The following is a 19754-nucleotide window of genomic DNA, read 5'->3' as shown; positions in this document are numbered from 1 at the left end:
GGAGGCAGTGAGAGTATAGAATTGAGGTTCCTAGATCTGAGAGCTAAAACCAGGGGTAAGACTCAGAAGCCTGTGTGACTTTAAAGTAAGTCATCCAGGGGCGCCTGGGTGGCTTGGTCGGTTAAGCATCCGACTTCGGCTCAGGTCATGATCTCACGGTCCGTGGGTTCGAGCCCCGCGTCGGGCTCTGTGCTAACAGCTCGGAGCCTGGAGCCTGTTTCAGATTCTGTGTCTCCCTCTCTCTCTGCTCCTCCCCTGCTCATGCTCTGTCTCTCTCTGTCTCAAAAATAAATAAACGTTAAAAAAAAAAAAAAAAAATTTAAAGTAAGTCATCCAATCTGTGTGAGCTCAGTTTCCCCCAAGTGGGGCTAATCCATGCCTTGGCATCCTCACAAGATTATGACAATCGAAACAATGGATGTTAAGTGCTCCCTGAAGTATAAATGGCTAAACTAGTTTGAGGTAAAAGATGATTTATTTTTTTTTAATTTCTTAATGTTTTTATTTATTTTTGAAGAAGAGAGAGAGACAGAGCATGAGTGGGGGAGGAGCAGAGAGAGAGGGAGACACAGAATTCGAAGCAGGCTCCAGGCTCTAAGCTGTCAGCACAGAGCCTGACGCGGGCTCAAACTCACAAACTGTGAGATCATGACCTGAGCCAAAGTCGGATGCTTAACCGACTGAGCCACCCTGGCGCCCCTAAGTAAAAGATTTGTAAATGTTGAGATAATGGTTGCTAAATCTTAATCAGAAATCACACATTGTGTTAAAACTTGGCGTGTATTAACTCATTTAATTCTCTCAACAATCCTAACAGGTGGATACTGTTATTAATCCCATTTTGCAGATAAGGAAACTGAGGTACAAAGAGGCTGAGTATTTACCCAAAGCCACTCAATTAGCAAATTATGCACATCTGCCCTATTCTAAAAGCTATACTCTTAACCTCTACCCCTGCATGTCTCATTGGAACATCCTATTCTATGCTCAGGTTGACCAGTCTTCTGATATTCTCCTGAGAAGACCTAATTATTAAGGAGTATTCTGTGCAGATAAAAGGCCCCAACTCTTGATTCCATCATAGTTTCTGATATAAATTCGCTTATTTTCATTCTGGTCTTGGTTAACGTAAGTCTTTGCCTTAGTGACCTGGGAGAGAATTCAATTTCTGTGTCTGCAAAGCTGGAAAGAAAAGCTGGGCCCTGTGGTGAGCTGCTACCACTCTCTCCAGAGGACTGCCTTCCCTCCCCACTCTGCCAGGATGCCCACCTCTTCTAGCTGCCACATGAGCTACCTGGGTCAGGGAGCACATTTGGGCTGGCATATTTGCCCACTGGTAGTTCTAGGCATAACTGATAAACAGACTTCTGGGACCACTTATGAAGCAAGATGAAAACCACATTATCTTAACAGTTGGCATCAGAAACTTTACAGGGAGGAAATGGTCTTTGCCCGGGAAAATACTGTGATATGCTACGCTGGGTAGAAAGAGATAACCAACCACAGGAGCCCAAGGCAGCAAAGGAGAATGGCCATTCAGCTTTGCCTGTGAGTGCGAGAGAAGAAAACAGAACGGAGAGAGAGGAGCCAGATCAAGGATTTTATCAGTGTGGACGGACCCCTATTGTTCTATCAAGAGTGGCCTGTGCTGTGGCATGTAATCCCTCCTACATGTCCATTTCTCTGTCCTCCACCCTCCACAGTCAAGTGCACTCATGAACGCTTTGGGTGGCTCTGGGGTTTAGAAATCACAGGAGGAGCTAGTTGGTGTCCAGGCTCACACATGTAGAAGACAGACCCCTGAATTCACAGAAATTATGGTCCCCACAGTTTCAAAGTTCCAGAGGGCACTAAATGAAGGCTCAGAATAATTTTATCTGTCTCCAAAAAGACAGAAGATCCCAGATGGCATACTGTCGCCATTATCTCTAGGGACTCTGTGGGCTGTCACTCATGCAGACAGGGGTGAATCAGAGGCCTGGTGGAGGTAAGAGGAGCAGATGAGGATGGTGATGTGGCAGGTACAGGAGACCAGAAAGTGGGATGAGAAGCTTGGGGGTGGTGAAGCTCCCGGGCTGAACTCCTTAAGGATCCTGATTCATCTAGAGTCCTTCCACCCAGATGTAATTCCGTTTGTCATTCCTTTGTCATTTAAAGGAGCCAAGAATGCAAAACATGCATTGTTTGACAGGTCAGATAAGTACCGTGGAGGAGTATTTGCCTGCTTTGTTGTTTCATGAGTTTTTCCTTAGATTTTCAATATAGAGCTTGGGGAGTGTGGGGAGGGAACAAGCTACACACTCTGGAACCGTACCAGCAAACAAGAGTCCTGAATCAGAATCTTCCGTGACCTTCAGAAAAATCTGTCAAGAAGGAAAAAAGAGAACATGTGGTTTAGGCATTCCATTCTCAGAAAAAAGTCTGACCCAAGCTCAGTTTTGTTGGGTACTGCTTCCTAATGGAGGGAAAATACATTACGATTTATCTAAGAACACAGTCTTCTATAAATATAAAAGTGTATGCACACAGTGACCACAACTACGTAAGACACGTTTCTGTATGGACAAAGGTATGAGGAAGTGAGCCAAAAGTGAAGATAGTTACCACGCTTGGGTGGGGAATTATGGCTTTCTGCCTTATATAAAACTTCCTCTAGTGTTAGACATTTGCAAAGAGCCACCTTTTCTGCTACCTGACAGGAACCAGCTAGAATCTCTGCCTTACCTCTTCCAGGGGAGTGTCAGAAATTCCAAAACTGCTGAGCCCCAGTTCGGCCAGTGTTTCCTCGAGCTCTCTGAAAAGGCTGGCGTATGCTCTCTGCTTGAAATTCTTATTTGGAAGAAGGAAGATAAGTTCTTGACCAATGCATTCCACCAGCTTTGCCTCTGGAACATGGTGCTGTACCATATCCATCAGTTCATTCACATCCCCTAGGACACAAAAAGAGACTGCTGGCAACTCTGTTTACCAGAACCTGGGAGACTGTGAACTTCCTTATATCCCCTTTCTTCCCATCTGGGCAAGGGGCATTTCATTCCTCAGTCACAACCCTCGCAGAGGACTGATGCTCCAGCCCATCCGGTTTTAGCCCAGTTGGCCCAGTGAAGGGCACTGAGGAGAGGAAGATGTAAGCAAAAGCACTCCCCACTAACTAGCTGGACAAACTTGGGGAGGTCATGTAACACCCCCCTCCCAGTTTTCTCCTTTTTTCAATCAAATGGTCTGTCCCTTACAAGCTATGTAACAGGAAGCAGGTCATACCCTACTTTTTTCATCTGTGCAAAGGGGAAAATAATGGCAGCCAGGCACTTTACTGTTATTTATGAGGACTGGATGAGTTCATATACATAAAACACTTAGAATGATGTACCTGGTGCCTAGGTAAGCATTAGCTGCTATTGTTATCATGAACATCATGTCTAGTAAGAAAGCTTTTATCATTGTTATTATTCATTCTTATTCACCACGAGCCTGAAGGTTAAGTCAAAGCTGCTTTCACTTTCCTGGTCTGGCCCAAGCTACAGGTGACTTGTGTAAGACGTACACCTGGAACTGATGACCAAGCTGGGTGAGAACTCTCCTTCCCAAATCACACAGCCATGCCTGGTCTAACTTTTTGAAGAAATGTGCCATTTCCTTTGGGACTGTACCTGCCTCCTCAAATGAACAAACAAACAAACTATAACACCCTGATCTCAGGAAATGCAGAAGGGGATTGAGAAGCTGTGGAGTCAGACTGGGGCTGAGGGGAGGGAGTGTGGCATGCACAACATAGGGCATGAGGAAGTGTCCAGTGACAAGTATTTCCCTGACACCCTCGTACAGTCAGAATTGAATTTTATGCATAAGCATGTATTACTTTAACATCTAGAATCGAATTTAAAATTTTAAAGCATATATATGAAAAGCGATTCCCTATTATCTTGAGAGGGAGGTCAAAGGGAGAGGGATTGTAGGGACTCAGAACCCAGCTCTCATGCACTTCTGAAGACAATCCTCTCAGTGAGGGTCACCCAGTGGGTTCTTTGCTTTCTTTGTTCTAAATTACCCACGTGGAGGGATTACATGGCTTCAAACCCATGTCCTTCTGGCTACCTGGAGTGGAAGGCTTGATTTATGTCAAGTTTGTAAAGTGGACTCAATTGTCTTTAGCTCTGGGATGACTTCACACAGGGGCTGGAGGGCTCCCTGCGTGAGGAAGCAGCTTTGCCCTAACAGCTCTCCAGGGGTCATGTTCATTGTTCTCTGAGGAAGGAAATCAAGCCCGAAGCTGCTGGATTCCCAGGAATTGTGTCTTAGTCATGTGTGTCAGCCTTCCAGAGGTAGTCCTGGAGGGCAGCAGGGCTCATAGCGCCTGGCAGAGAGAGGTCAGTGAGTGTGTGGTGCTCAGTTGTGGGTCCTCCTTCAAGGAGCTAACTAGGGAATAGAATGATATTCCTCCGCTTACTTGGGGCATAACAACTTACTGCGCTTCCTACCATTCACAGCATCCCTCTTCTAGTCAAAGAAAATAAACATTTATTTAGAAATAAAGGAATATAAAAAAAAATTACTCCAGCCAGGAGTCCCTGTTTCCAACTTGATTCTGGTGCACCACTGCATTGGTTTGTTAAAAACTATCAGTGTCTTGACCAAGATTCCTCCTGGGAAGAACCTTCAGAAAGCAGGGAGAGACCCACAGCAAGGCAGGCTAGGGAAAGACATAAAGCTGTCATCCTGAAAGGATGTGTTCATGTTCACTGTAGGTTCTGTCAGTACAGAGTGGGCGAGAGAGGAAACGTGAGGCAAACCTTGACATTTTCCCTCAACTTTCAAGCACAGAATATAAATAGTGTCCAGTTTTCTTGTTTTATCAGATTTTAATCAGTAAATTCCTCAGACTTAGAAAAAAAAATTAAAAAAGAAAACTTGTTGTTTTTTTTTTTTTTTTTGATAAGCAGATTCCCCTAACCCCACCTATCATCAACCTGAGTCAGTACACGGGTTGAATTTTGCCCCCTCTGAGGGATATGGGGTATGTGGTATTCCATTTGCAAAGATACCCCAGAAGATGGATGGAAGTGGGCCTTCATGGAGAACAGTGAGAGATGTTGGCAAACGCTTGGGGTCCCCGAGGTCAGATCCTGTGAGGTGAGTGCCTATGGTGAGAGCCTCTCTTCTGCCTCTCCCTGGAGGTGGAGGTGCTCCTGAGGAGTTTTAATGCACCCTAACTCAAGGGAGAACTACTAGGAAGTTGGGACGCTGAGGGGAAGGTCAGGAGTGTAACAGGGATGTGTAACTCGGCATCCAGTCCGTGCAATCTCTCTGGAATAGTTCACTATGAGACTGTATGTCACCATGGCTTCACCAGAAGGGCCCACCTGGCACCTAGAGAAGCCCTTCTCAGACACTAATGCCACCTGCAGCCAAGGCAGAAGGACCCAGGAAGGGAGTGGGCAGGGCAAGGAGTGAACATAGACTGTATTCCTCATTTAAGAGAAGAGGCCCTTAGGCCCAGGATTTTTCAAATTCCTCTGGGAATGGAGGAGAAGGAAGGCCAAAGAAAAAGATGAGCAACTGCATGAGCACAGGCTTGAGAAGTACACAGAGTGTTCTCTTTGCCCCCATTAAAGCCTATGACAACAGGACACACCCGACAACACCGAGAGATGATCACCAGACAAGAACCAAGATACAGCCTGCCCCACTCCTTACCATCTAAGACTTGTTCCGGACTTATCTCGTCTATGTGGGCTGGACACCTGGTAGAGAAACCCTGAGATGCACAGCTGCAGGTCCCCTGAAACAGACAAGATTCAGTCACTTGAATGACAACATCTCCCTGATGCTGACTGCTATCACCACCAAGCTTCATTTGTTTCTGGCCACCAAAAGTGGTCAACAGATTTTCTGTCACCATTTGAATTTATTGCTTCATGTGAGCATTCTGAGGGTGTGGTTATTTGATTTTATCCTGGCCAGTGTGTGAGTCAGGCAGAGAGTAGTAGAACCTCAAAGGATACCTTTGGCTTGCCATTATAATATGACAGCTGTGGGTCTGCCTGTGTGAGACATTGTGCTCCTCCTTCCCCATGGATGCACACTGGGCTGTGGAAATCCACCTAGAAAGCCTAGAGGCAGGAACACTTACGCCACAGTGGCCAGAGGCATAGGTAATGCTACAAAATAATAATTGGGACAACTGAAATGTGAACAGTGTCTATTCTCAAGGAGTCCACAGCACATTCATAATGCTTTACCTGATTTATCTTCACCACATCCCTGATAAGCAGAAGCAGAGATAACCAGTTTCATTTTCTGCATGCAAGGAAACCAACGATGATGAAGAATTAAGGAATTTACCCAGGATGACACTGGTTGTCCACCTTGCTACCCAGACCTGAACTTCGTCTCCTGACATGTTGAGGGGGTCTCTGCTAATTGGTATTGTTTGGCTTCACCATTTTTAGGGTATAGTCCCCAAGAAAGCCTTTTCTTGGCTTTCATTTACTAGTGGACTTTGGGTTTAATTAGGGAACATAAGGGGCACCTGGATGGCTCAATCGGTTGGGCATCCGACTTTGGCTCAGGTCATGATCTCACAGTCCGTGAGTTCAGGCCCCACGTCAGGCTCTGTGCTGACAGCTCAGAGCCTGGAGCCTGCTTGGGATTCTGTGTCTCCCTCTCTCTCTCTACCCCTCCTCTGCTCATGCTCTGTCTCTCTCTGTCTCAAAAATAAATAAACATTAAAAAAAAATTAAAAAAAAATAATTAGGGAACATAAATGTTAGAATGAAAAACAGGAAGCTTAAATAACCACTCTCCTTAAAACTGTGTAACCTTATAGACTGAGACACTTCTACATTGCAGCACACACCGTGTGTGTAGTTTAGGATTCTGGACTACAATAATCTCAGGTTTAAAACTACTTGTTTCATTTAGGGTAAAGCATCTCTGTAGGAGGGTTCGAAATGTCCATTTATCAAAATCTGCAAACAGTCTCAGAAACAAAGAGGTTGATTGCGACAACGAAAGCCCGATTTGGGTAGAGAGGTCTGGAATGGCAGCACCACACTGTACATTTCTGTTCACCCAAAACGGACTCTTTCCCTGGGCACATACCTCATAGCCTGTTCTTTGGCTCTGGATGTTTTTCATCTTGCGCACCAAAGTTAAGTAGAAGCCTGTGCCAAAGCAGTTCTTCAGGAAGAGTGGGGTGCCTGAGCAATAGAGCCTTCCCTGGGAAATGATGGCGATGCGGTCCCCGAGGAGGTCAGCCTCATCCATGTGATGAGTGGACATGATGATGGTTCTGCCTGCAAGGGCAGAGGTCAGGGGGATCACCAGGCAGGCCTGGGCAAGGCTGGATGGGAGAGGATGTAGAGTAACCTCCCTTTTACATGGGCATAAAAATTTGAAGTTGATAAATAAAAACAGGTATTCTGTGGCAAAGTCCAGAAAACTGGAATAATGGTGACAACAATTAACATTTGACAGCATCTTGCATGTTGTAAAACACTGTCACACACAGTATCTCTTCATCTGGCATTGGACCTGATTCAAATAAATCACCATGTATGGGACATATTTATTATAGCAATTGGCATCTATTGAGTTCCATATGCATATTCTCTGGAGCATTAAGCATTGCACTTATAATCTTTGCAAAGAACACACACACCCTTTGAAACCAACAGAAGATGTCACTAAAAGAAAACAGTAATGAGGATTCCAGGATGGCAAACTGACCACGGGATTCACCCATGCCGTCTTGTTCATGGGCACTCTGAGCTCTGCCTGCTGTCTTTCTGGATCTGCACCCTCTGGTTGGAAGGTGCTGGGATAGAGGAAAGAAGGTCCCATTTTGAGACACTGCCCTGCTATCTGCAGTAGTCCTCTGGAGCACTGGACACCTGCGTGTCACCCTCACACCTGGTCTTCAGTGACCATCTGACAGTTATGGAGTTCCTTGGGATGTCTGCATGTGACCTGGGTTTTCTTAGTCAAGGAGGAATTTTGCATAGAGCTGCACACATTGTTCCAGACAGAAGGGCCGCAGGTTGAGAGAACCTTTTAGAATATTTTGGGAAGTAGTCTGCTCCATCAGTGATTCCTGTTTACATTTGTGTAAAAACTTCAGGAGGCTTCCACGGGAACTTAGATTTACTCGAGTGACTGCTGAAGTCCCATCAGAGTGTAGTTATGGCTGTTAACTATACTCAGTTACAGAGCACCAGGAATGAGAGTGGAGATCACAGATAGAGCTTCAGTGAGAAGAAAGGGCACGGAGCAGTGGCTATTACCTGAGCGATACTTCAGAAGCAGGTCCCAAATTGAGCGTCTCGAATAGGGGTCCACCCCAGAGGTAGGCTCATCCAGAATAACCACCTTGGCACCTCCCACGAAGGCAATGGCAACAGACAGCTTCCTCTGCATGCCACCTAGAGGTACGCACAAGGCAACAGGTTCATGAGAGCTGTGGAGGATTGGAAGAGAAAGGCCCAGGGCTGTGGTATAAGGGGGGTTACCTTAAGACCAGCAGCAGCTTGACGCTGCCTCCTTAGATGTTTATATAGTGTTCAAACCTAGTGGGGTCCGCTTTAAATGCAGAAAAGGCAAGAAATGCAGAAATGGATAAGACCATCTGAAGGTTGTTCTCACATTTTAGTCCAAACACATAAACACCAGAATCAATACAGCTCAGGCTGCTCTAACATAGGGTTCCATGTGGGAAATGATGCAGAGGTGGGGTGCTCTTAGGTGCACAGAATAACGTTATAGAAGTGTTCCACCTCTTACGAGGTCTGTAATAAGCCTCCCCCTCTCAGGGCCCTGTGTCCTGGAAGACAATTCATTTGCCATCTGTAGTCCTGTCTTTTTCCAATACCGAGCACCTGACAGATCCTGAGCTTCTTCATTCCTCTTGTGGTGGAGGCCTGTGTCCTCCAACATGGCTTCCATCTCCAGCTGGGCCTCCTCCCAGGACTTCCCTTTCAGCTGGGAGTAGAACAGGATGTGTTCAGCCACTGTGAGGCTATGGGGACAGGGCAATGAGAAAGGCAATGGGCTCAGCAATTCTACCTCTAATGATTCACCTTATAGAAAGAATTAAGGGTGAGCACAAAGTTTTAGCAATCAAGATGATCACTGTGGTGCTGTTTATAACACAAAAAAACAAAACAAAAAACAGACCATGCTAAGTATCTAATAAGAAAGGATGGTACATTTATATAATAGTGTAGTATATAAACAAAAAATTATTTTATAGAGGAATATATAATGACATGAAAAGATGTTCATGACATCCTGAGTGAAAAAAAACCCTAACTGCATTAAAAAATGGCAGGTTACAAAATTGTATGCAGAGTTTTACTCTCCTTTATAATTAAAACACACACACACACACACACACACACACACACACACACACACACCTGCATAGGAGAAGTTCTGAAAAATCATACACCAAGGTGTTATGGATGGTGAAATTACAGGTGACTTCCATTTTCTTTTTTTTTGTTTTTAACTTTTTAAAAATGTTTGTTTGGGGCGCCTGGGTGGCGCAGTCGGTTAAGCGTCCGACTTCAGCCAGGTCACGATCTCGCGGTCTGTGAGTTCGAGCCCCGCGTCAGGCTCTGGGCCGATGGCTCGGAGCCTGGAGCCTGTTTCCGATTCTGTGTCTCCCTCTCTCTCTGCCCCTCCCCCGTTCATGCTCTGTCTCTCTCTGTCCCAAAAATAAATAAAAAATGTTGAAAAAAAAAAAAAATTAAAAAAAAAAAATGTTTGTTTATTTTTGAGAGAGACAGAGACAGAGCACAAGCGGGGAAGGTGCAAAGAAGACAGGGAAACAGAATCTGAGGCAGGCTCCAGGCTCTGAGCTGTCAGCACAGAGCCCAACGTGGGGTTCAAACCCACAAGCTGTGAGATCATGGCCTGAGCTGAAGTCAGATGCTTAACTGACTGAGCCACCCAGGTGCCCCATTCTATTTATATTTCTTTCCTTCCTTTCTCTAAACACAATATAGCTTTTAAAATAATAAATAAAAGTTTCGGGGGAAAGCAAGTGAAAAGCCTCCTGAAAAGTCAATTTTTAGTGCCTGGCTTAAGAGAGAAACAGGAACAATGGTCTCCTCTCTTGGTCCCTGAGAGGGAATATTTCAGGACTGAACAAGGGGCCCCAGGATGGACCACTCTGTCAGAGAGCAGGGGGAAGTATTTTCTTAGGGGCTAGACCTCAGCTCCCAATGCCAGAGGCATAGCCTGACTTTCTGAGGGATACCTCTTATAGCAAGCAGGACAAAGGACCTTGAACATGGGGAAACCAAACAAGAACACACTGCCTGCTGCCCCCAGAACAGGCATCCTTGAGCTCAGCTCTAGAGAACATGTGTGTTGGGGGGCAGGGGAGAGCAAGGCAAGGGGACGATCTCAATTCCTGTTCTACTTACTGGTGGAACAGGATGTTGTGCTGTGGACACATGCCAAGACTCTGTCGGACTGCATCCAGGCTGGTTTCAATGTCCTTTCCCCCAATGAGCACAGTCCCTGATGTTGGTGGCAACAGACCCGTCAGGATGGACCTGCCAAATACAGGAGTCAGTGGCAGAAAAGATGGCCGTTAGGACTGCTTTGGGATGGCAGCCCCCCACTCTAGGGTCAGTGATGACTCTCACAGTGATTCCTGCACTGGCTCTCAATTGAACCCAAACCATTATTAGCTGTGGGGACCAACAGTTTCCCATACAGGCTTTAGAACCAGTGTGTACATGCAGCCCTACTGAGGATCCACATCTGTCATCTTTGCTTCTACTTATTTCCTAGTGCCCCAGGCAGGCACTGATAGGTTCCTGGCGTTCCCAGCTGCAGAACCTTCACTTACAGCTAAAGATCCCTCCCCAGCTCAGCCATCACCGCTCCTGGTGATGTGGAGGCTTAATTAAAGTGTGCAGTGTGTGATCAATGCTGTGCCTCATATTATTATCACAAAAGCATAGGGCAGGGTCTTAATGAGAGCCCAGGCATTCAATATGTATTTGCTGATTGAATGATTGAAGGAAGACAGGGGAATTACCACCAATAATACTATTTCTGGATTCAAAACAAGAAGCCCAATATCAACATTGGCCCTTTTTTGGTAAAATGAGAAATAATGATGCCTGCCTCATGGGTTTGTTATGAAGATTAAATGAGCTAATACTTGTAAACACTTAGAACTATGTCAGCGTAAAGCAAAACTCGAAAGTATTATTACTATTTTTATTAAACATTGTGCTTCAACCCCCGGGGGAAGTTGCATTTCAGTAGTTGATGCAGTCATGTGTTTGCCTTTGAGAACCCTTGGGGTCCTGGATGGCGCTCTGGGCTCTCTGCCCGTATTAGTTAACAAGGAGAAAAATCACTTGGATTTAGGGCTGCCTGGTCCAGCTCTGTCCCTGAGTTCAGATACAATCTCAGGTTATCTGGACCTGTACTTACAAGCTGAAATCTCTGTTGATCAACCACTAGAGGGAAACAGAACCAAATATAATGGCACCAGCCCCACATTCCATTCACCCTGAACCGCCCTCAGAGAACATTCCAATGTAGGGTGTACACTACATTGTTCCTTCCTGGGGCTCTGTAAGAGGTCAAAGGACTTGAAGACTGTGTGTCACGTGGCTTCCCTGCCCCCTGCGAGGGCCGCCTCTGACGCTCCTTGGGAAACCTTAGCTAGCCATGGTCTCCTTCTCAGCAGATGGTGCTCTGGTCCCTCAGAAAAGTGAAGGGAACTTCTTGACTTTTCTATGCAGAGCTTGCATCTTCCTGAACTTTACCTTCAATTGTCAGCCGGTTACCCTACAGGCCCCTCTAGAGACTACACCCTTTTTATTTTCTCCAGAACTACCACCAACCCTTACAGGTAGGAAAAGGAATCCTCTTTGTTTTGTTTTTGTTTTTTGTTTCTCTGTTTTTACTTTTATTTGCATTTATTTTATGTAGAATTTACTCCTGGGCCATAAGTTTTTGTTTCTTCAGTTTCTTCTGTGGTATCTTTTTCTTCTGTGAACTTCCTCTTAAAGTTTAGGAACACTGCTCTTTTTCAGTGAGGATCATCTCAATGTGTCAGGGAGAGTTCATCCACGAGCCCTGTAAGTTCTATGCTGTATCTTGGGGGGCTTTGTTCACCTGGATGTGCTCAATGACCAGAGAATCTACATCTAAACCCTTCAGTTCAGTATTACTCTCTGCATTTTTAAGCATGTGCAGTAAAAATTCAGCACTTCTTTTTGGGCCACCGACCCTGTGTCCTGCCCCACTGTTTGGCCTGGGCACACCTACCAACTCCACCATTGTAGCGTCAGAATGGTACACATTGCTTCTGCAAAGTGACATCTTTCAGATACTTGGTGGCTTTTCGGATATGCATACCCTTGATGGCCTGGGCAGTTTCACCTGTGTTCTTAAAGTGAACATGAAGATTTGAACCTCTTGATTTGCATGATTTTGTGGGGTTTTCCAGGTCAAGTGAATAGCGAACCATTTTCAGAGATCACCTCAGGCCGCTTACAGGAAGAGCTAAAGGAATCCTCTTTGAAAATAAGTAGTACTCTCTGTAGACCAGGGGTATGTGGTGGTGATGGTCATAGTTTTATCACCATCATTGATGGCAGTGACACGGGAGAGGTTGGGGGTGGGAGGACAGGCTTACAGTGTCATAGATGAGACAAGTGATAAGATCTAGCTCTTGCTCTCACTGAAGCATTGCAAATTGGTGACCCCAGAAAGTCACTTTGACTCTCTGGGTGTCCACTTCCCCAGCACACATAAGGGGCAATAAACTTACTTTACCTCCCTCTCCCACTTCTTGTGAGGATCAAATAAAACAACGTATGTGAGTGAGCTTTAAATATTGCAGTGTGCTTTATACGCACTTGGGACACAAATACATAGTATATTTTTGTCACTAATACTCAATGGGAAAGAGTAAACTGTAGCTAATGGGGCAGAAGAGAGCCGGAAATGACAGGATTAGAATGGCAATCCAGGCTCTTTGCCCATAAAACTTACAAGGTGGTGGTTTTCCCTGCTCCATTGTGACCAAGCAACGCAGTGATCTGGTTCTCGTAGAAGGTAATGTTAAGACGGTCCACGGCTGGCCTGCTGTAGGGCTCAAAAATCTTTACCAGATTTTTCACACATACCCCAGGAACCAAGCCCGGAAGCTCTCGTTCAAAGAAGGAGTCTTGGAGGAAAAAAATGAACATGATATTAGTGTAATGCCTTAATGTATTCATTCCCCAAGGTTCTTTCTTCAGGCCACTGTCTTTTTCCCCCATGGCCTTAGTTATAGCCTTTGTATGGATTACTAGAGAATAACAATGGTAATAATAGTACCTAACACTTATTGAGCAGTTACCATGTGCCAGGCATTGTTTCAAATACTTTATATGTATTACCTCATTTTACCCTTATAACAGCTCTGTGGGCGTAGATGTTATTATGCCCATTTTTATAGATGGGGAAACCTAAGACACAGAGACATCAAATATCCAATCAAGGTCACATAGTTCATGAACAGCAGAGCTGAGATTCGAACCCAGAGCGCACTCACTGTCTATTTGGAGAGTTAGTCCCTAAGCTCAATCTTCAGGCCAGGCTGCCATTTCCAAGTCTGTAGGGACATTTCCTCATGGGCTTCTGGTAGCAGCTCAGGCTCCTTATCTTCCTCCCAAAACATAACTTTCCTTCAGACTCTCCCATGTCTGGTCCTGTAATGCCACTCTCCTAGTCATCTTGGCTCAGGCCTTTGCATTAACTTTGTATAAAGCAGCTTTTTTGCTCCTCATACTTCATAGATTCTCAGTTACTGGGTAAACTCCATTCTTTTCTTTTTTTATGTTTATTTTTGACAGAGAGTGTGAGCTGGGGAGGGGCAGACAGAGAGGGAGACACAGAATCTGAAGCAGGCTCCAGGCTGTGAAATGTTAGCACAGAGCCTGATGCAGAGCCTGAACTCACAAACTGTGAGATCATGACCTGAGCCAAAGTCAGATGCTTAACCAACTGAGCCAACCAGGTGCCCCAGGGTATAGTCCACTCTTCTTCATTACCGTCCCTCCAACTCTGCCCCTCCACTCATCCACTCTGACACCCTCCTGGTGCAGACCCTCATTAATGTGGTGTCCACTTCTCCCAACCTCCAGTCACTCTCTGCTTTAGTTCACCCTATATAGCACCCCCTAATTTGTTAACATCATAGTTCTGAGCATTTACTCCCCTACAAAACAACATCCCAATGCTTCTCCTATGTGTGCCTCCTGGTGTCTCCTAAAAATAAGGTGGACCAGGCCCCAGCCCCCCAATTTTGGCCTTAGAATTCCACTCTGGGAGGAGGGCCTTCCCAGAGGCACTATTGACTGCAGACAAGCTCTCTGATGAGCCGTGCATCATTGACTTCAGCTTTGTGAAATAGCACCTGGGGTAGGCCAGAGGCCAGACCCTTCTCACACGGTGGCAGGCAAAGTCCAGAGGCCATGTTGCTTCTCTGACCCCAAGGTGAGGATGTCAAGAGCATTTTAGCATAACAGAGAAGTGTACATGCTTAGGGAATGGAGAACATGGGGAGAAGTACAGAACTGGTTTAAGAGAGAAGGTAAAGAAGGCAAAGCCAGGGAATAGTTGCAAACCTAATTCATCAGCTCAGGAATTGTTAGGTAACTTCCACGGTCAGGAAAGGCTTTTGATGGTTTGAATGAATGGACCTCTAGATTTGTAAACTACGAATGAAGTGTAGTCAGCTCCACTAGACTCCTTCCTCCTGTGCACAGAAGCATTTATTTTTGTCTTTCCTTATAGCTCATATCCGCTTTAAGTCCCAGTGACCCAAGTTATTGTTCTTGCTAAATCCTCGGAAGTCAGCACATTTGTGCAACTCACTTGGGAATTGCCTAACAAGGGCACAAACACACCACATACTTGGGATTTGCTTTCTCTAGGAAATATGCGTTAATGTCTGGCTGGACCATTCATCCCACACACGTGCGGCTTGGCCTTTGAGGAGCTATCAGGTTTTAACCCTTGTCACCACAGAGTCAGTATCCTGGGTTTTACTTCACACCAGGCATGAAGGGTTTTGCTCTAGCCTTTTACAGTAGTCTGAGCCTTTCCCTTGCCTCTGTTCTCTGCCCCTAATGGAGGTTTTTACCATGGGTCCCTTCTGGGTGTTCCGGATCCTCCATTTCCTCTGTTATGGGTTCCGTCTTTTCCAGGGCCCTTTCTTCTCTGGTTGAACAGCCTGCACCAACCAGAAGCCACTGTTATTCCTGGTGAGAGCTAACAATCAGTAAAGGCAGGAAAAGGAGGGGAGAAGGAAGTAGTTGCAGAGTTTCCTACCATAGCTGGAAAACAGTTCCCTCAGAAGGCCAAGTCAGCATTCCCAGGGGCCTGTGGGCCTAAAGTTCTCAAAATGGCTGGTATTGCTGGCTGGCTGGACTGTCAATCTTTGCTGAGCCCAGAGTGTATTTTGTAACAGGTGTTTCACCTCATCCTCTTAACATGCCAGCAGGGGCCCACAATGTCAGAAATTGTAATTAAAAAAAATTCACAAAACCAGGACCAAGTTTGCAATGGGGTAATTTTCTTTACCTCACCAACAGTAGTTCCTGCTCCAATCAAAAACATGTTAAAGTCATGATGAATCTTGAGAGAAGACCATTCAAGGTGAATGATGGGTAGCCAGCTTAAATTACAGATTGAAAAATAATTTACCTAAGCATTTTTATGGGCATTCAAGTCTTTTGGAACACCAGAGTTAGGACTGGTTGAGGTATAGGCTTATACAAATCGTTGGGGCACTTGGGTGGCTCAGTTGGTTAAGCATCCGACTTTGGTTCAGGTCATGATCTTGTGGTTCGTGGGTTCGAGTCCCATGTCAGACTCTGTGCTGACAGCTCAGAGGCTAGAGCCTGCTTCAGATTCTGTGTTTCCCTCTCTCTCTGCCCCTCCCCTGCTTGCACTGTCTCTGTCTCTCAAAAATGAATAAACATTAAAAACAACAACAATAACAAACTGTGAAGGTGGTGTAAACACACACAGAGGCTTTCTTTTTTCTTTTTTTGTAAATTTGGCATTTGGTTTAAAAGGACATCAGGACATCCTGGAAGGGGAAGAGAAGCAAGCTGAAGAGCAAGCCAGCCAGAGAGGTAAGCAGGGGCAGGAGGAAACCACTGTCGCCAAGAATCTAAAGGCTCTGGTCTCAGGAGCACAGATGTGGGCAGGGCGAGTTTTTTTTAATGCAGCAGCCAACCAGGGACTCTGTCATTCCTGGTCGCCCTCTTCGGTCTGCAGGCTGTGGGTGGAGGAGCAAGTAATGGGCCTGGTGGCCAGGGACCTGCCACCTTTGGCACTTCTATTTTTGCTTCCTGGGGGATTTTCAAATCGACTACCCACAATTCCTTTGATCACTTTACTAGCTATCCTACTGCACTAACATGCAACAAAATAGCAGGGGGAGATCTTCTACATAGTTTAGTCAGCGGGTGAGTTCCTTGCCAGGAAATGTGTGTCCCAGTTCCAGATTTTGTCCCAAGTGACAAAAGTGACTTAGACAAGACATTGGTCCTCTTGAGCTCCATTTCTTTGTCTGTGATAGGAGGGGATTAAGTGGGAAAACTCAGCTCTTTTCTGATTTTAGAGACAGTTAGGAATCTATTTCAGTCTAGTCTGTGAGGCAGGTGAAAAATATTTGGCTGCTGTTAGCAAAAATACATGTGATTCATTTTTGAAGGAGCACATTTGTCTTAAGAATTTTTTTTTTTGAGAGACAGATTATCTGCTGAAATTGTAGAGGGAAAAAATGCCCACAAGTTTTGATATTCACTGAAATTAGAAATGTTCAGGAATATGCTCCTGTGTTGAAAAACCCCATTTACAATGGATAACTTTATTATGGTTGAAATTTAAAAGTTATAGACAAGATAGACAAACCAACATAACAGAAAAATACTGGGCTGTTGAAGTGCTATTTGTTTGAACCATAAAAACAAAACAAAACAAAACAAAACAAAAAATAAACCACCCAAGCCTTTTTTAAAGGCCCCAGGCTAATCATCTACAGAAAACAAACATCTATCTTAGTGCTTAAAGGATAAATCCTGGCCTGGACCTAATAGTATAAAATAAAGTGCAGGTAGGTGAGGAAGAGATTGGAAAATATTTCTTTTGCTTCCAGAAACTACCAGCTCCAAGGAAGTCCCCAGTAATCACGGCAGGAATTTCTTGCCTTCTCATACCTCGCAAAAGAGTCTATGGAACTTCTAGAACTCTCCCTGGGCTTCCTGTCCTGTTTAGTAGGAGAGGTACATTTTAGCTAAGATGCATTCTGGGCAAATACTCCCTTACCCCTCTTCCCCAACCATAAGTAAGATGAGTATTAGAGAAGGGTCTGGGAGTGTTTGTCTTGAAGATCATAGCTTCGCCCCAACCTCTGGATATACCTTTACCTTGGGAGAATGCATTAATTTATATTTTGGAAAGGAATAAAAAAGCAGGAGGGGAGGCAAAAGATAACCAGTACAAAGGTTTCTTCATGATTCTATGGATCTCCCTGCTTTAAATTGAGGAGTTGCAAAAGTCATTTGCACCCTAAAGTGGTTTGGCCTTTTTTTACTAGGCAATTTAATCCGCTGGGCACAAGCTGTATAGGACACAAGGGTTTAGCAATGCTCAGCCATTCACCCTGGCCCAGCAACTCCCAAAGGTGGGTTCCTAGAGGCTATGATGCTGCACCACAGTGGCAGAGCCCTCAGGAGGTAGCTAACTAATCAGGAATCACACACTTGACGGAAGGAGCCACCTCTATAGCCTATGTGTATCCATGACATAGCCAAAGGAGTTAGTTTCAAACATTAAGATTTTTATTAAAAAATTTTAAACAACTCACCTTCACCACCAAGCCAATAGGACTCTTGCAGAAGGAAGTACCAAGGAAGTGGGGTTCCATAGTTCCCTAAAAATGACAGGTAAATCATTTGAAATGACAGGGAAAAAGCCAAAGGAGTCCTGCATTACCACAGTTCTATAAAATCTGGAATTTATTTCTCTGAATCTCAAAGTAGAACTATAGATATTTATAGTTCATAAGCATTACACAGCTACCCAGGGGCTCCCACAAAGACTACTCCTTCCAACATGTTTGAATTCAAAAGGTCACTTTTTTGGGTGGACCCAGCAACACTAAGACTGATGATCTTGGTTGACATTAGTTTTCCAAGAAAACATTTTATTAAAGAATTTAATCATGCCCTTTCTCAACAATCACCAGATGATAGTAATGATGATAGTCACTAACATTTATTGGATGCTCTTTCCATGTCAGGCATTATTGTAAGCATTTTTCATGCATTAAATATATTTTTTTAAGTTTATTTATTTATTTTGAGATAGAGATAGAGTGGATGGGGGCAGAGAGAGAGAGGGAGAGAGAGAATCTTAAGCAAGTTCTGCGCTGTCAATTCAAAGCCTGATGTGGGGCTCAAAGTCACAAACCCTGAGGTCATGACCTGAACCAAAATCAGGTTAACTGACTGAGCCATCCAGGTGCCCCTGCATTAAGTAATTTAATCCTGGAAACAATCCTAGGAGATAGGCAATGGTATTCTTGTGAATAAGGAAACTGAGGCACACTGAGTTTGATTCTTCTGCCCAAGGTCACAGATAATTAAACAGAGGTATAGGAATTCCAATATGGGTAATCTGGTTCTACCACTGATCTAAACTATCCTATGCTATTGGATCCATCTGGATTTCAAGGAAAAGACTCCCAAATTCTCCACTTCTCTTAGCAGGCTTTGCTCCCTTTAAAATGTTAATTTTGTAAGAATACTTTGTTTATTTAATATTATCCCATGTTCCATGACCACTAGAACGTCAGCCCTTCAAGCGTAGGTCTGGGTTTGTCTTTTCCACCCCTCTTTGCCCAAATGCTAGTGTTAAGCCAAACATATAGGTGCTGCTCAGTAAATAGTTGTTGGACAAATTAAAGTTTTAGCTCCGCTAAAATAAAGCCCTTGGATTATGGACAAATTTCATTTTCAATCCAACTAATTTTCAATTATTATATCTCCTAGTGGCCCAGTGAGATAGAAAAGCTGAGGCAAAGCAGGTCAAGTGTATTGCTCAAAGTCACCATTATGGGTTGAATTGCACCCCCTCCCAACCCCCAAAGATACATTGAGGTCCATGGTAGAATACAAAATAGTTGGTTTTGTCCCCAGTTCCCAGCACAGAGCTTGTAAACCCCTTAGAATTTCCTGAGTCATAGGAATGTCTTTTGTTGTTCATAACAAGCCCCTTTCTCAACCATATCTGTGTTTATGCTAATGAGGTGACTCAGGGTAGGGGCCCTAGATAGCTTCAGAATGGGGGCTGGTCGCCAGAAAGACCAGGCCTGGGAAAAGAGGATAGAAACTTTCAACTGTACCCTCCATCCTGATAGAGAAGCGGGCTGGAGATGGGGTTATAGAAACTTTTGAAGGAGATTCAGGGAGCTTCCTGGTTGGTGAGCACATCAAGGTGCTCTCAAGGTAGTGCACCTGGAGAGGGTATGGAGGCTCCATGCACCACCCCTCCTGTACCTCCACTTAAGCACCTCTCCTGTTTGGCTGTTCCTGACTTGTGTTCTTTATTATAAAGCTGTAATTGACAACTTTCCTGAATTCTGTGAGTTGTTCTAGTGAATTATTGAACTGGGGGGTTGGTTGTGAGAACACCTGAATTTGTGTTCAGTTGGACAAAAA

The 19754-nt window shown here is 44.7% G+C and overlaps 1 protein-coding gene and 1 pseudogene across 3 annotated transcripts in view; both read right to left on the bottom strand.

The window, feature by feature from the left end:
• Positions 1–19754, bottom strand: part of ABCA4 (ATP binding cassette subfamily A member 4) — a 132350-nt gene that overhangs the window by 45638 nt on the left and 66958 nt on the right. For 2 of the 3 annotated variants that reach the window (XM_058716508.1, XM_058716511.1), the window contains exons 17-26: positions 17900–17965; positions 15164–15253; positions 13027–13201; positions 10428–10559; positions 8874–9013; positions 8283–8420; positions 7102–7295; positions 5695–5779; positions 2725–2930; positions 2315–2363 (exon numbers count right to left, since the gene is read on the bottom strand). In XM_058716508.1, coding sequence (XP_058572491.1) covers positions 2315–2363; positions 2725–2930; positions 5695–5779; positions 7102–7295; positions 8283–8420; positions 8874–9013; positions 10428–10559; positions 13027–13201; positions 15164–15253; positions 17900–17965 — 1275 coding nt within the window. The remainder of the gene's footprint in view (positions 1–2314; positions 2364–2724; positions 2931–5694; positions 5780–7101; positions 7296–8282; positions 8421–8873; positions 9014–10427; positions 10560–13026; positions 13202–15163; positions 15254–17899; positions 17966–19754) is intronic. The other variant, XM_058716510.1, reaches the window with a different exon arrangement.
• LOC131504355 (large ribosomal subunit protein uL22-like) lies at positions 11870–12975 on the bottom strand (annotated as a pseudogene).

Source organism: Neofelis nebulosa, chromosome 2, assembly GCF_028018385.1.
Source record: "Neofelis nebulosa isolate mNeoNeb1 chromosome 2, mNeoNeb1.pri, whole genome shotgun sequence".
Taxonomy (NCBI): domain Eukaryota; kingdom Metazoa; phylum Chordata; class Mammalia; order Carnivora; family Felidae; genus Neofelis; species Neofelis nebulosa.
This window is presented reverse-complemented; position numbering and strand designations above follow the sequence as displayed.